Source organism: Micromys minutus (genome assembly GCF_963924665.1).
Source record: "Micromys minutus genome assembly, chromosome: 3".
In the NCBI taxonomy this organism is placed as follows: domain Eukaryota; kingdom Metazoa; phylum Chordata; class Mammalia; order Rodentia; family Muridae; genus Micromys; species Micromys minutus.
In genome coordinates, this window is record NC_137972.1 from 81,249,177 (window position 1) to 81,265,732 (window position 16,556).

The window sequence follows — 16,556 nt, forward strand, 5'->3', positions numbered from 1 at the left end:
ACGGCTTTGCTGTCAACATTCAGTTACTCATTATCAGTCACTGTGTTGAGGACTTGAAATAACTCAGTTACTCCAGGCACTTTTGTTTGCTCAACACTGGGTTCTGGGGAAGGACTTGAATGGCTTTACTCTACCATGGAGTTCTTTGAATTTAAATGAGATGACATAGAAGGCTTGCAGTAAATATTTGCTATTTAAGTTGACTAAGGGGGAAAGTGGTGACAGGTAAATGGAGGAAAAAAACAAAATAGGGGGATGGGTGTGGCTGTCAAGTATGGGAGCCAGTCCTGGGAAAGCCTCTAGGATTTGCCTAAGGACAGTTCTTGTGCCATCTTGTGGGTAGATATGGCAAAGACCAAGGAAACTCATACTATTTACTAGGATGCCTAGCAGAATGGTGGATCTGATTTTGATATGAGATCTTTGGTCTAGGAACCAGTGGTTTCAGATCCTGTATTTTCATCAGCAAGTCCTAATTACAGTGTCTCCACCCCCCAAATCTATTCTGTCTCCATGGCAGCTGCTGGGCCAGGCCTCCACTCCTCTCTCTTCTTACCTTCCCATGGCCTGCTCTCCACAGACAACCAAAAGGACTTTTATTTTGTTTAAGTCAGACTATACCATGGAAGGATAAAGGATGTGAACAATATATTGCATAAAAAGTTAATAACAAATAGATCAGACCATATCACTGCTTTATAATAATATCATGCTGCTTTTCATGGAATTTATAATAAAATGCAGTTTCTTGGCTTACAAAGCTCTGTTTGATATGGCTTTTGCTTACCCAGGGCCTCATCTCATGATCTCCTTCCCTTGTTCTTTCGGGTCCCTTACCTGGTTTCCATAAGTCCTCCTCTGCTACTCTTCATTGGCACTTGGTCATTCAGATCTCACTTCCACAGCACCGTCCCAGGGAGGCCCTCCCCAACCTCTCATTCATTATAGCAGCCAAGGTCCTCTGAACCACAGCTCTCCCTGTTGTTAAGTAGAGGTGTCCTCTATGTTCTTTGTTGATCTCTAAAGCCTAGGGAAACCCCTTGGCACAATATGGATGCTCAGGTACAGTTTGTTAAATGGCAAGGACTGTTAACCAATTTCTTGATCTATTTCATCTGGATATAGATTAAAGCAGGTGATTTAGACCTTGCCTTATAGAACACGAAAGAACTACAGAAATTAAATGCAGAAAAAATTAAGTTTTGTTCCTGCAATTGTTGCTTCCCAGTTACTTGCTTGTTCTGCTCTAAACTTCAGTTTCTTCATTGCTGAAGTGGAGTCAATGAACTTAACTCACAGAGTAAGAGTTTGGGGATGGGTTGTGCTTGCCTGATGTGCACAAAAGCCTCTGTTCTGTCTCTAACATTGGTAACATGAGCACCTGAGGAACCCGAAGTTCAGGGTTACCCTTGACTGTGTACTGAGTTTGAAGCATAGTAAATGCATGCTGTTTCAATGGTGGTTGGGAGCTAAGAAGAAAAAATAAAAGCAGGTAAGGGATAGGAGAGAAAGTTGCAGGAGTAAACATTTCTAATGCATTAGAATTACTTATATCCTTTATCTTCCCTCCCTTTTTCCCCCTTCCCCTCCCTTCATCCCCCCTTCTCCCCCTTTCCCTCTCCCTCTCCCTCTTCCTTCGCCAGGATCTTGCTATGTAGTCCAACCTGGCCTCAGACTTTAGGCAATCCTCCTGAAGCCTCCCAAGTGTTGGGGTTACAGGAGTGTGCCATACCCTATCCAGTAGCTTTCCCTTTTTACCTCAACTAATAACAGAGTAACTTTGTCTTATAATGTCACATGTAACCAATATTAAGTCAAATAATCAAAAAGTCTGATATGGCTGATCAGAACAAATATTTGTCATTTAAAAGAGTTTTATTTATATATGTATATGCATACTTTATTTGCATTTATGCCTCAATGACAGAAGGGAGGATCAGACAGAAGAGGGCATCAGATCCCATTACAGATGGTTGTGAGCCACCATGTGGTTGCTGGGAATTGAACTTAGGACCTCTGGACAAGAAGCCAGGGCTCTTAAACTGCTGAGATATCTCTTTAGCCCAGTCTTTGTCATTTCTATTTAGTCATATTTGTTAAAAAAGATTTTAAATTGTTAGGATATGTCCTTGTTTTCTGACACTCTAGTGTTACAATATGTGTGTGTGAGTGTATGTGAGTGTGTTTGTTTATGCATGTATGTATGTATGCATGTATGTATGTATGTATGTATGTATGTATGTATGTATTTAGAAACAGCCTCTTTACGTGGCCATGGCTGTCTTGGAACTTACCGAGATCTGCCTGTTGCCTCCCCAGTGCCGGGTTAAAGGCCTGTGCCACCACATATTCTTACATTTTAACTGTATGTACTTGTTCATGTGTCGTGGCATCCGTGTGGAGGTCAAAGGACAAATTTGTACATTTGGTTCTATTTCTGCCTTTCCCTGGTCCTGAGGAGTAAGCTCAGGTCACAAGCCTTCGGGGTATACATTTAACTCATGCAGCCATCTTGCTGCCCCAAATTGTACAATCTTTAAAAACAAATCCTTTTTAATGAATAAGTAAATTAATTAATTTACATCCTGATCACAGCTTCCCCTCCCTCTGCTGAGACCCTTCCTTTCCCCTCCACACCCATCTCCTCAGAAGGGGAGGTGTTGCAGTAAATATTAAAAATTAAAAATCAGTACTAATTAAAATGGGAAGGTTCAGTTGGAGTCATATGACTAGGCAGCCCTTCTTGGGGAAGTGGAATTAACGTTAAAATACAACAGCTTCAGGACAATCTACAGGGAGGGCTTATGGCTATCAATCCACTTTGGCATATCAAGTTTCAGTAGGTCTAGGCACATCTTCTCCTATTGAGGCTAGACAAGGCAGCCCAGTTAGGGGAAAGGGATCCAAAGGCAGGCAACAGAGTCAGAGACAGCCCCTGCTCCTGCTAAAAACAATAAGTCTTAATCAATAAAAAATATTTAAAATCTAAAAGACTAAAGTCAAAAATCCGATTTTTGTTTTGTTGTTTCAGACCTATGTAGCCCAGGCTGACCTCATACTTACTGTGTAATCAAGGCTGGTTTTGAATTCTTCATCCTCCTACATCCTGAACGCTTCAGGTGACAGGCATGCACTTGATACTTCGCCAACTTGACACAAACTAGGCAGTCTGTATCTGAGAAGAGGAAATGCCTCTGTGACACTGGCCTGAAGGCAAATCTGTTTCTTGACTGATGGTTCTGTGGGAGGGACCAGCCCACTGGGCGGTTCTACCCCTGAGCAGATGGCCCTGGGTTGTATGATAAAGTAAGCTGAGTTAGCATTGGAGAGCAAGCCAGTAAGTAGTATCCCTCTATAATCTCTGCTTCAGTTCCTGCCTTGAGCTCCTGCTGAACTGCAAACTGCAAGGTGAACTAAACTCTTTCCCCACAAGATATTTTGGTTTTTCAAGACAGGGTTTCTCTGTGTAGTCCTGCCTGTCATGGAACTCACCCTAAAGACCAGACTGGCCTTGAACTTAGAGATCCACCTGCCTCTGCCTCCCAAGTGCTGTTGGAGTCAAAGGGGCGTCTGTCACCAGCACACCGGCTTGTTTATCGTTTGGGTCAGAGTAATATCAGGAATTAGGATGCAGCTCTCAGTTATTGTTAGTGGTTTTAGAGACAGGGTCTCTCTGTGTAGCCCAGGCTGTCCTGGAACTTGCTCTGTAGACCAGGCTGACCTTGGACTCAGATATTTGCGTCCCTCTGCCTCACTGCTACTGTGATTAAAGGCATGTGCCACCACGCCCAGCAGGATACAACTCTAGAACATACCGTTGTTTCTTTTTATCTAAAAAACAACCTAAAAATGTCAGCCACATTTAAAGCTGAAAGATAAAATGAAAGCTATGTTACTAAAATTGATTTGGAAAATGACGATTTCATTATTATAAATGACAATTTAAAACTTAGATTAAGGAAGGGGGCTGCGACCTGAAGTACTAGTCAATTTTTGGTTTTGAGGCATGAGGAAAGGATGGATACAGGAAGCCCAGTGGTCCTTCCTTTTTCTGGAGCAGACAGGAAGGTGTTTACTCTGAGGACTTGTTGCTTACATCTAATCACTGAGTAACGTCATCAGATTTCCTGGCAGGGGTGATTTTTTTTTTTTTTTTTTTTTTTTTTTTTTGCTAGATGGTAATGGTAGGGAAGGAGGTGGGCTCAGGGGTGAGTAGTTGTCTGATTGTCTGGCTGGACAGAGGTCCTAAGATCCGGATATTCCCTGTAGACAGGATGTAAGGCTAAATGTAGTCTTGTCATAAGTAAATAAAATGTTCAGTGGTCAAATAGATTTGCTGAAACATGGACCTTTTACAATGATACTGCTAGAACTTTACAGTGTCTGAAATTTGGTCTTAAATCTTTTAAAGAATGAACTTATCATTTTCTTTATTTTTCAAATTACTCTAGTAGATGGGTTAGTTTTATAAGTTGAGACCATCTAGTTATGGCTTTTTTCCTAAATGTTATCGCGCCAACTTTTTCAAAGATATGTATTTTTAAAATGTATGTTTATGTACATGTGTCTGTGTGAGCTTGTGCACTACATTTATGTCGGAGGCAGGAAGATGGTGTCAGATCCTCTGAAACTGGAATTAGAGACAGTTGTGAGCCACAATGTGCTAGGAACCAAATCTAGGTCTTCCACAAGAGAAGTAAGCACTGTAAACCTTGAGCCATCTTCTCCAGCCTCTCACCAACTTTTCATTGCCCCCCTCTTTCCCCCCCCCCTTTGGAAACAAGACAAGGTTTCCCTATATAGCCCTGGTTTTCCTGAACTTGCTTGTGAGCAAATGGGCCTCAAACTCCTCATTGCTACTGACCTTCTGGAGTAGGCCATGCACTCAGTTATCTGCCTGGTGCTTAGCTTGACTTGACACTGTAAATTATTTTATTTTGTGAGAGAGGATCTCACTAAATAGGCTGATCTGGCTTGAACTCTGAATCCTACCTCAGCCTCCTAGGCCCCTAGGTGCTAGGATTATAGGCATGTCCTCAGGTCCAGCTGTGTGTTTTACTTATGCATGTTCTCTAATCATTAGCACTTAAACATTTTTTAATTAATAACTTTGATTTTCTTATAATTTTTAAAACCAGTCTGCCTACCATCTCCCTCCACCCCCCTTTCCCTCTCCTCTTCCTATCCCTTCTCTCCTTTACTCCTTTCCCTCCCCTCCCCTCTTTTTTTCTTCCCTCCTCTCTCCTCTCCTCTTTTCTTCTTTGGAATGCTGAAGATTGAACCCAGAGCCTAAAGTATCAAGGAAGCCAAATTCTTTAACTTTTTACATTTTTTAAAAAAATTTTTTGAGACAAGGCTTTACTGTATAGCTCCAGCTGGCCTGGAACTAGCGATGTAGACATAGTTGGCTTCAAACTCGTAAAGATCTGCCTGCCTCTGCTTCCCCAGCACTAGAATAAAGGTGTGTACCACCACACTCAGCAGCTTTTTCTTAAAAAAAAAATTAGTCATTTACTGTGTGTAAGCACATGCACAGCACAGCATACAGATGGGAGGTCAGAGAACAACTTTTGGGAGTTGGTTCTCTCCTTTCACCGTGTTCCCAGGGGCTGAACTCAGGTTCAATAAACTTATTTACATAAACATAAGCATTTTGCATAATGTTTACATAAACACAGTATTACTTTACACCAATGTTAAGTGCCTTTACCCCAGACCCATCTTGCTGCCCTAAAGATCTAACAGCTCAACATGCTTGTTTATTTAATTCTTTTTTTCATTATACACATACACATATTTATATGGGAGTGAATGTCTCTGTGAAGATCAGGTTGGCCTCAAACTCAACCCTCCCATCTCAGCCTCCCAAGTATTAGGATTATACGTGTGCCCCAACTGTACCAAGCTAGCTCTATTTAAGTGTGATTATTGCCTCTGAATGTAATCTCACAGTTTCCTATAAATTTTACTACATGATTTTTCAAGTAATCTCTATATGCATATTTTCCCACTTCCTTCTGATTTAGGAATAGTGTAAATCAATATTTTAGATGTTTATGGTATGGGTATTGGAGTGATGGCTCAGTAGTTAGGAGTACTTACTATCACGGAAGACCCAAATTTGGTTTCCAGCACCCACACCACATGTTGTACAGCTTACAGCCACCTGTAATTGCAGCTCCAGAGTGTCTGATGTCCTCTTCTGATCTGCATAGTCACCTGTGTGCCTGCACACGCATATAAATATATAGTAAAAGGAATATATTTTTAATTAAAACATTTATATTGTGTGTGTGTGTGTGTGTGTGTGTCTGTGTGTGTCTGTGTACCATGTGTTTGCTGTGCCCATGGAGGTCAGAAGAGGAGCACTGGATCCCTCGAGCAGGAAAGCTACCACATGGGTTCTGGGAACCAAACCAGGGGCCCCAGTACAAGCAGTAAGTACTTTTAACTCCTGAACCACCTCTCTAGCTCCAGTAAAAGAAATCTCAAAAGAAACAGTAACAATAAAAAAAAAAAAACAAAAACAAAAACAAAACAGTAAGAAAGCTTTGGCACACATCTGGGATCCCAACAGTCTGGAGTCTGACACATTCAGGTTGTGAGTTTGAGGCTACTTTGGGCTACATGGAGAGTTCCAGGCTGGCGAGAACAGTCTAAGAAGATTCGATTTCAAACACAAAGCAAATGCGTGGCTGCCACAGTGGTGAACATAGGTACCTTCCAAAACAGCACAGCTGTTCTAGGGGTGGGGATGTTGCTGCTCTTAGACTGTGCTTTTGTACATTCCTTTTGGAAACAGTATTGAGCCCAGGCCTGTGTTCTCTCACTGAGCTGCATTCCTAATTCCTAAGCCTTCCTTCTTAGTGTCTGGTTCACTCTACTGTGGTTGCAGAATAACAACAGAGGTTTACTTGATGACTGTTTTTAAGCTTTTAGATAAGTCCTTTCCTGACTGCATTTCACTGTAATATCTATCCCCAAGGCTCGTCCATGCTAAAGCATGTCAGGATTTCTTTTCTTGATAAGCTTAAATACTCTGCTGTATTTATGTGCTTTTATTTGCTTGTCCATTCAACTGATGGATATTTAGATTGCTTCCCTGTCTCAGCTATGCTGATTGATTCTGCTGTAAGCTTGAGTGTATAGTTGTCTGCTTGAATTACTGCTTTCAATTCTTCTGAGCATAAACCAGAAGTGGATTAGATAGATCATATGATAGTCCTATTTTTAATTTTTGTGGAATTGCTATACTATTTTTCACTGTCGCTGGGCCATTTTGGTTTTCCACCAACAGTGCTCAAGTTTTCCATATTCTCTACACCCTCGTGGACACTTAGTTTCTGCTTTATAAAAGTTGCCATATTAATAAGAGCGAGGTGATATCTTGTACTTTTAGTGTCCATATCTTAAGTCGATTTTAAGATTTATTTCTTTGTTATGTATGAGTGTTTGCTTTCACATATGTATGTGCACCACATGTAAGTCTGCAGAGGCCCAAGGGTATTGGAGTCCTTGGAATTGTGAGCCATCATGTGGATTCTGGGTATACAACCTAGGTTTTCTGGAAGAGCAGGAAGTGTTTGTAACCACGAAGACATCTCTCTTTTTAAAATTTATATTTTAAAAGTAATTGGTATGCAATGCTGTATGACCCATAATTACAAATCTCACACGCACACACACACACACACACACACACACAAATACACACAGACACTCACAAGAAATGCTTTATTAAAAATATATCTCATTTCTTTTGCATTATCTAATAATTCCCTGTGATGCCATAGTTCAAGTTGAAGTACAAAATTACTGAGAATCTGAGGAAGCAGGAAACATCAAATGAGTACATATCTATAACAATCTAGATGTGCTGTGTGATATACACTTGATTGCTGAGTATTTTATTTTAATACATCTCTACCAGATACATGACATACATGACAATGCTATTTTGGATACATATGAAGTATTTCATGTTTGTTATATTTTCTTCTATCAAGCATTTTAACATTAACACTGTTAAAACGTGTTGACAAAACAGGACACAATGGGGTGTATCTTTTATTTTTTTAACTGGCATTCATTAGACTGACAATGAGAATCAAGAGTTAAAATGTACCCTTGACTAATTACTGACATCCAAGCCAACTACATAAAAATGGCAACATCTAAATGGAATTTGTGACACTTGTCTTGCCACTTTTATGGTGATCCCATACCCTTCTGAAACCATAAGGCAATTTAAATGCTTTAGACACTGTGTTTTATAACAGCAACAGAAAAGGCACCAATACATATACATAAAGTTTGAACCTTGGTTGAGAAAATTTATGTAATTGAAGATAACTGTGATTAATGTGCAAAAAAAAAATTACAGAGGACATCACATCCTACAGCTTGAAAAGATTGTTGACCCATACTTTTCTTGTGAAAATAATCTTCTGTAACTATATGTGTTTTGGCTATAGGTCTTACCAAATCCTTTACAGTCTTAGATTGCCTTCAGTATGATTCCTTATGTTCTCAAAGACTACTGTGATAAGCAAAGAGTTTAGGATTGATTATACACTGAACGTTTTAGTCTTGTATAAAAAACCAATAAAGTGTAAAATCTTACCACACTGACTACAATTATGAGTTCCTTTGCAGTATGACTTGTTCTCATGAAAATGCAAATGATATATCAATCTTGTATTCCTAGGATTTCTATCTTGTGTGTTAAGTATTTGGAGAACTGGGTTGTAAAAACGCCTTATCACATTAATTACATTGGAAGGGTCTCTCTCCAGTGTGTTTTTTTCTTATTCATTCAGAAATGACTAATACATAAATGTGTGTCTGTGTGATGTGATTTGTGATTATGGGTCATACAGCATTGCATACTATAGATCTTGCCTACTAAGCCATCTTGCTGATGTACCAATGAAATTCACTGAAATATTATACTAGTAAAATGTTATATTCTTTTCAAAAGATAATTGGTAATGTTGAACATCTTTGCATACATTTTTTTATTTTTACGTCTTCTTTGAGAAATGCCCATGCGAGTCCTTTACCCTTTTAAAAGAAAGCTTTCATTAACGTTATTGACTTTATTTTATGTGTTTTGCCCACGTGTATACATGTTTGGTGCCCCTTAGGTTAGAAGAGGGCATTTTAATCAGGGTTGGTGGTTGAATTGTTGCATTTCTTATGCTTAGGGTCTCAAAAATCTTACCAAATGATTGGTAAATATTTTCTTTCCTTACATGAGTTGCCTTTTTACTCTGTTAATATTGTCTTTTATTGCACAACATTTTCCATGCTGCTGCCTATTTCACTAATGTCATATTGAAGAAATTGTTGCAAAATTCAATATTGATTGCTTTAAATCTGTTTTCTTCTATGAGTTTTACATTTTATTATCTTACTCTTAGGTCCTTAGCTTTGTTAATGTTTGTCCATGGCATTAGGCAAGCACCAACTTCGTTATTTATGTCTGAGTGTCCAGTTTTCCCATCATCATTTGTTGAAAAGACTGTTGTGCTGGTTTATATATGCTCGGCCCAGGGAGTGGCACTGCTAGAGGGTGTGGCTCTGTTGGAGTAGGTGTGTCACTGTGGGTGTGGACTTTAAGACCATCACCCTAGCTGCCTGGAAGCCAGTAGCTAGCAGCCTTCAGATGAAGATGTAGAACTCTCAGCTCCTCCCGCACCATGCCTACCTGGATGCTTCCTACCTTGATGATAATAGACTGAACCTCTGAACCTGTAAGTCAGCCTCAGTTAAATGTTGTTTGTATAAGAGTTGCCTTGGTCATGGTGTCTGTCTTTTTCCTATTCAGCTGTCTTGGCATCTTTGTTAAAAGTTATTTGAAGATATATGCTAAATCTCTCTTTAGCCTCACTGATCTTGTCAGTGTCTGTCTAAACCAGCAGCACGTGACTTTGATTACTGTAATTTTGTATTAAGTTTTGAAATTAGGAAATGTCAGTCAGTCTTGCAGGTCATTCCTTCATTTGCAAGATTGTTTTGGCTGTTGGCGATCCCCTAAGTTTCCATATGAGTTCTAGAATGTACATTTCTCTTTCTGCCAAAAAGAAAAGAAAGGAAAATCATTGGGGTTTTAATAAGGACTCTGATGACTGTGTAGTTTGCTTTAGGTAGCGCTGGCATCTTAGTAATGTTGTCTTTTATTCTATAAACATGAGTTCCCATGTAGCGAGAAGTTTTTGGTGTATATGTGGCCATGTATGCATGCTCTCTCTCTTTGTGTGTCTGTCTCTCTTCTGTCTGTCTATCTGTCCGTCTGTGTTAACGATGGAGGTCTCAGTTGGTGCTGCCTCTGTCACCCTTCTTCTTTTCCTCCTCCCCTTCTTCCTCCTCCTCCTCTTTCCTACTTTCCCTCCTCATTATACTGTATAGGTCGGGCTGGCCTGGAACTCACCATGTACAGAGGGATTGATTAGAGGTGTGTGTCACCACACCCAGTCTTTCTACTTTTTTAAAAGATGCTGTCTCCCAGAACTTGGAGCTTACTATTTCAGTTAAATTGCTTGGCAGGCGAGTCCCTAGGATCCACTTGTCTCCCTGTCCCCACCCAGTATTTGGGTTATCAACGCACACTACTTGCTGGACAGTCTGTGTCACAGATCCAAGCTGAGGCCCTCATTCATGATATAGAAAGCATTTGCCAACTGAGCAGCTCCCCAGCTGAGTATTTTTTTCACCACCCTATCAAGTGTGTCCTTTCCACATTCCTTTCAGGTTACTAAGTTCAGTGATGTATTTAATTTTTATAACTTGTATGCTGCTGAATTCATTTACTAGTCCTAGCAACTTGCTTGTGGGATCCTTGGGATTTCTTATTTAAGGTTGTATCTTCCATGAGTAAAGCTAACATTACTCCTTTTCTATTTTGAATGGCTCATTTATTTTCCTTGCCTAATTGTTTTGAAAAAGTGGAGAGAAGCAGGCTTCTCTCCTTGTTCCTAACTTTATAGAGGAACTGTTTCCTTTTTTCCTGCTGGGTGAGCTTGCTGTGGGTTCATTATAGCTAGGTAGTTCTCTTCTACTCCTAGTTAATCACACACACACACACACACACACACACACACACACACACACACACACGTATATATATTCTTTTTTAAAATTTATTTTATAAAATATTATTATAGCTTACAAAATTTGTTATATAATAATATATGATAAATACACGATTTTTTTCTTTTTCTAAGAAGGACTGAGGCTTCCACATTTTGGTCTTCCTTCTTATAGTTAACCATTTTTGTCATGAAGAGGTCAATTTCATTGTTTTTCTTCAGGAGCTGTCCAACTTGGGGTTTTGTTTGGTTGGGTTTTGTTATACTCTTTATATGCTGTTTGTTCGTGTGTATGAGCACATGGGTGGAGGCAGGCGTGTGTCTGTCTAAGAACTACATAGAGCAGTTCAGCAGACCTCACTTTTCCCTTCCACCTTTATGTGGGTTCTGAGGCTCAAACTCAGGTCACTCTCTTGTGTGGTAACATCTTGCCTTATGAGATAGGACCTGTCTCTGGCCTAGAGCTCATCAGTTTGTCTAGACCAGTGAGCACCAGGGATTCATCTGCTGTTGCCTCTGCAATGTTGGCTTTTTGTGTTTGTTAAGGAGGCTGCTCAGTATCAAACTCAGGTCCACGTGCTCTGTGCTGCTACCATTCTACCCACTGAGTCCCCGGCCCAGGTATAACTATGTAATTTTTATGGGTTCCTTTTCTATCACCTTTCTCCATCCCTATTCCACCTTTCCAACACCCCAACACTAGGTAGGAGAGAAAGAAGGCTAGAGGGAAAAGGGGGTGTCGATATCATTAGACTACTTTGCTGATTGGGGCATTGAGATCCTTGGGGGCAAGTTTGATCTTTGTTGTCAGGATATTCAATGTCTTCTCATCTCTTTGCACATGACTGCTTTGACAAACCACGACAACAGCAACCAGCAGCCAACATCACCACCACCACCAGCAGCCGTAACAGCACCACCATCATCAGTAGCAACAGCAGCAACTGGCACCGCTGCACCCCTCCTGGGGCTCTAGCATTTGTATAACCCTCTCAAGAGTCCCCAGAATTTCAGAGCTTGTACATTTGCAGAAACTATCTGCAGCTGGTGAGATCACACTCCCGCTAGAGTGTGAGGCAAATTATAGTCAGCTGCTGTGGACAATTTAAGGCAACCCCATATCCCACACCTGGGATTAAAATGAAAACACATTGCTGCTAACATTTCTGTGTTTTTAAAGAAACCAAAATTTTGTTGCGGATTTTTTTTATCCAGTTCCTAAGGGATACTGGTGTATAGCTTTCTTGTATCTCTGTCTAGTTGGGGTGTCAGGGTAATACTACATTTATAGAATGACTTGGGAAGTGTTTCCATCTCTTCAGTTGTTTGGGAAACTTTGAAGAAGATTGGTATTAGTTCTTTAAATGGTATAATTCATCCATGAAGCCATCAATCCTAGGATTTTTGTCTATGTAGATTCTGTATCAATGTGATTTAATCTCAGTAGGTTTTGTGTTTTTAAAAAATGTATCTATTAGATCCAGGTTATCCATAATTAAGTAAAGGTGCATAATTGTTCATTGTATTTCTATAATCGTTTTTGTTGCCGATAATTTGAAGTGATATCTCCACCTTCATCTGTGATTTAGTAGTTTATCTCTTTTCCCTTTGTCTGTCTAACTAAAGGATTGTCAATGTGTTTTTTCCTAATAATCACATTTGGCTTTATTGGTTTCTTCTATCGTCGGTTCTCTATTTCACTTTATCCCTACACTAATCTTTATTATTTCCTTTCTCCTGAAAGCATTGGTAGTGTATTATCATTTTAGTTCCTTAAAATATAAAGTTAGTTTGATAATTTGAGATCTACTGTGATACTTGATTTTTTTAAAAATTGTGTAGGCGCGGGTGCCCATGGAGGCCAGGGGCACGGAACCCCTGGAGCTGGAGTCACAGGCAGTTGTGAGCTGCCTGAGGTGGGTGCTGGGAACCAGACCCATGTCCTCTGCAAGACTGCTGAGCCATTTCTTCAGCCCCCGTGACTCTTGATGTAAATGTGTAGAGGTAAAAAATTGCCCATAACACCACTTTTACTGCTACCTGGTTGGTCAGAAGTCAGTGATCATAAGCAACAGTTGTGATGGGAACACCAGTTTCTGAGATTTGGAGGGAAGAGGCCTGTATGACCACACTCTTTCCTGACATTTATATTCAGATTGGTCCGGAAACCTGTGCACGCTGCCTGCCATGGAGCTAGGTCTGGCAGGCTGTCTGACTTAGAGTTTCTGTTCCTGCACAAACATCATGACCAAGAAGCAAGTTGGGGAGGAAAGGGTTTATTCAGCTTACACTTCCACATGCTGTTCATCACCAAAGAAAGTCAGGACTGGAACTCAAGCAGGTCAGGAAGCAGGAGCTGATGCAGAGGCCATGGAGGAATATTACTTACTGGCTTGCTTCCCTTGGCTTGCTCAGCCTGCTTTCTTATAGAACCCAGGTCTACCAGCCCAGGGATGGCACCACCCACAATGGGCTGCCCTCCCCCCTTGATCACTAGTTGAGAAAATGCCTTACAGCTGGATCTCATGGAGGCATTTCCTCAAGGGAGGCTTCTTTCTCTGTGATAACTTCAGCTTGTGTCAGGTTGACACAAAGCCAGCCAGTACACGGCCACTAAGAGAGAAATTGACACTAACCACACAGGATAAGAATTATCCTGGCACTCGGCCTTTTCTGACTGGACTGCAGACTGGCGGCAGCGAGCGGCCGGTGTGCTCCGATCGGTCGGAGCTCACCGCTGCCAGGCGGGCTGCCGCGGCCCGGCACACGCCTCAGTGGAGCGAAAATGGTGGGCCGGAACAGCGCCATCGCCGCGGGCGTGTGCGGTGCCCTCTTCATCGGGTACTGCATCTACTTCGACCGCAAAAGGCGGAGTGACCCCAACTTCAAGAACAGGCTTCGGGAACGAAGAAAGAAACAGAAGCTTGCTAAGGAGAAAGCTGGTCTTTCCAAGCTACCTGATTTAAAAGATGCTGATGCTGTTCAGAAATTCTTCCTCGAAGAGATACAGCTTGGTGAAGAGTTATCGGCACAAGGTGACTACGAGAAGGGTGTGGGCCACCTGACAAATGCAATTGCTGTGTGTGGGCAGCCTCTGCAGCTCCTGCAAGTGTTACAGCAGACTCTTCCACCACCAGTGTTCCAGATGCTTCTGACCAAGCTTCCAACCATTAGTCAGAGAATTGTAAGTGCTCAGAGCTTGGCTGAAGATGATGTGGAATGAGCCAGACACCGACATGATGAATCTCAGTAAAATAATTTAACAGTTAGCTTGGAAGCTGATCAGCTCTGGGGAGATAAGGGCAAATTGTACTTGTCATGAACTGTCCCACACTGACGTCTGCCAAAGGGAATGTGAACTTTGGTAGATCCATTGTCTGTTCTATTTATTTTTCCAGTGAAAAGTATTTTGATAGAGCTTTTCATTTTATAAATACACTGAGTTAACCAAAATATCATGGATTTCGTTTGTTCTTAAGACATGCAATTCAAGTGTAAATACAGTAGAGTATTACTTAGGTAGAAACTCCGGGTGATTTTGAAAGATTGGAAAAGACTATGAGGAATCGTTGGATAATGCACATTTTAAAGACCAGAACATTTTATTGTACATTGTAAAATTGGGTAGAAACTTGTGTTTGTGAAAACTGAGCATTAAAACCTTAGAGAGACCGTGTCTTGTTTACTTTTGAACATGTGCGGTGTGTTGTCTATTAACAATTCTGTCCCCTTAAAAGCTTTCGTCTACGTCATGGTTCCGTGTGCTCTGGGCACGTATTCCTAATCTTAGACCTGTGTGCACCTTCACCTGGAGGGCTACGTAGACTGAGGATCAGTCTGCTCATCTCTGGGGTGCCCTTCTCAGCATGGGTTCCGTGGCTCTGAGTTCAGGTCCATCTCCAGCTGATGACTACTTCAGAATAACCAGGCTTTGCACTTGTTTATATTCTGAATTGCATGTTTGCCTGACTTAGTATTTCTTAATTAAAACCTGTAAGCATCGTAAAAAAAAAAAAAAAAAAAAAAAAAGAATTATCCTAACACATTTGGCCAGAGCAGTATTGCTTAGGTAGAAAGTTTCCTGCTGTTTCTCACACTGTCATCTTCTCCTAGTCTGTCACTTAGGCTGTCCTGGACCATATTCTCTTAAAAAAACAATCCTGGCTTCAGCATTCATTTGTGCAGGTTGTTGCTGTGGTACCCTGCAGTGACAAGGCCCAGGCTCCTTACCTTTCACTTTTCCAAAGGCTCTCCATTCTTCAGTCTTAGGTTTGAAATCGTGATCTTCATTCCTTAAATTCCTTTTAAGAAACAAAATTATCACAAGGCAAATCAGGAACTTAATCGGTGGTTCATAATTAGTGAATATTGGTGTCCTAGTTATGTTTCTACCACTGTGATAGACCATGACCAAAAGTAGCTTGGGGAGGAAAGGGCTTATTTTACTTTACAGCTTATAAGTTTGTCATTTGGGGAAGTTGGGACAGGGGCTGATGCAGAAGGCATGGAAGAGCACTGCTTATGGCTTGCTTAGCCTGCTTGCTTCCTATATATATATATATATATATATATATATATATATATATTTCAGATATTTGTTATATATATATATTTCAGACACACCAGAAGAAGTCATCAGATCCCATTACAGATGATTGTGCGCCACCATGTAGTTACTGGGATTTGAACACAGGACCTCTTAAGCCTCTTAACCTCGGAGCCATCTCTCCAGCTCCTTAGCTTGCTTTCTTAGAGCACCAAGAACCACCAGGCCAGGATGGCACCACCCACAATGGGCTGGGCCTCCTCATATCAATCAGTAGTTCAGAGTTGCTACCTACAGGACAGGACGCATTTTCTCAACCAAGAGTCTCTTCCCAAATGACCAGGCTTATATAAAATGGACATAAAACCAGTTAGGACAGTTGACTTCTCATGGTTAAAATGACATGGAAGCATGTTTTCTTATATATTCAATGTGCACTTACTTGGTTTATGGCTTCAGAGGAATAACTGGCAGGAGATACTTTATAGGAAGTATCTAGTTCTTGGGTGGTTGTTCTAAATATGTAATTACAGCATCACCCAGGGGCTTACGGTGGGGATATATATATATATATATATATATACATATATATATATATATATATATATACATATATATATATATATATATATATATATATATTCTAGAAGACTTGTACTGTGTGTGTGTGTATGTGTGTATGTGTGTTTCAGCCCCAACTTCTCCACTCTTAGGTTTCTTTGTGGAAAACAGACTACACAAACCTTCCAGTGTCTCTGAGTTTGCATCTTGGGGTCTGGAGTTAAACAGAATGGTTAATGGCAAACATGCCACATCCTAGACTTGTAGCCTTAAGTAAAGGACTAAGTACCTGTTTCCCATGTGCATAATGAGTAATATCCACCACCGCCACCCTGTGCTTGCTTTTGTTTTTCCTTTGT

At 40.7% G+C, this 16,556-nt stretch overlaps 2 protein-coding genes across 2 annotated transcripts in view; both read left to right on the plus strand.

Annotated features, from left to right (window-relative positions):
• Positions 1-16,556, plus strand: part of PDE8A (phosphodiesterase 8A) — a 112,230-nt gene that overhangs the window by 48,081 nt on the left and 47,593 nt on the right. The window lies entirely within an intron of this gene.
• On the plus strand, positions 13,774-14,664 carry LOC308419135 (mitochondrial import receptor subunit TOM20 homolog). Its single transcript, XM_080914724.1, has one exon. The coding sequence runs from the start codon at positions 13,876-13,878 to the stop codon at positions 14,311-14,313; it is 438 nt and encodes a 145-aa protein (XP_080770850.1). The 5' UTR covers positions 13,774-13,875; the 3' UTR covers positions 14,314-14,664.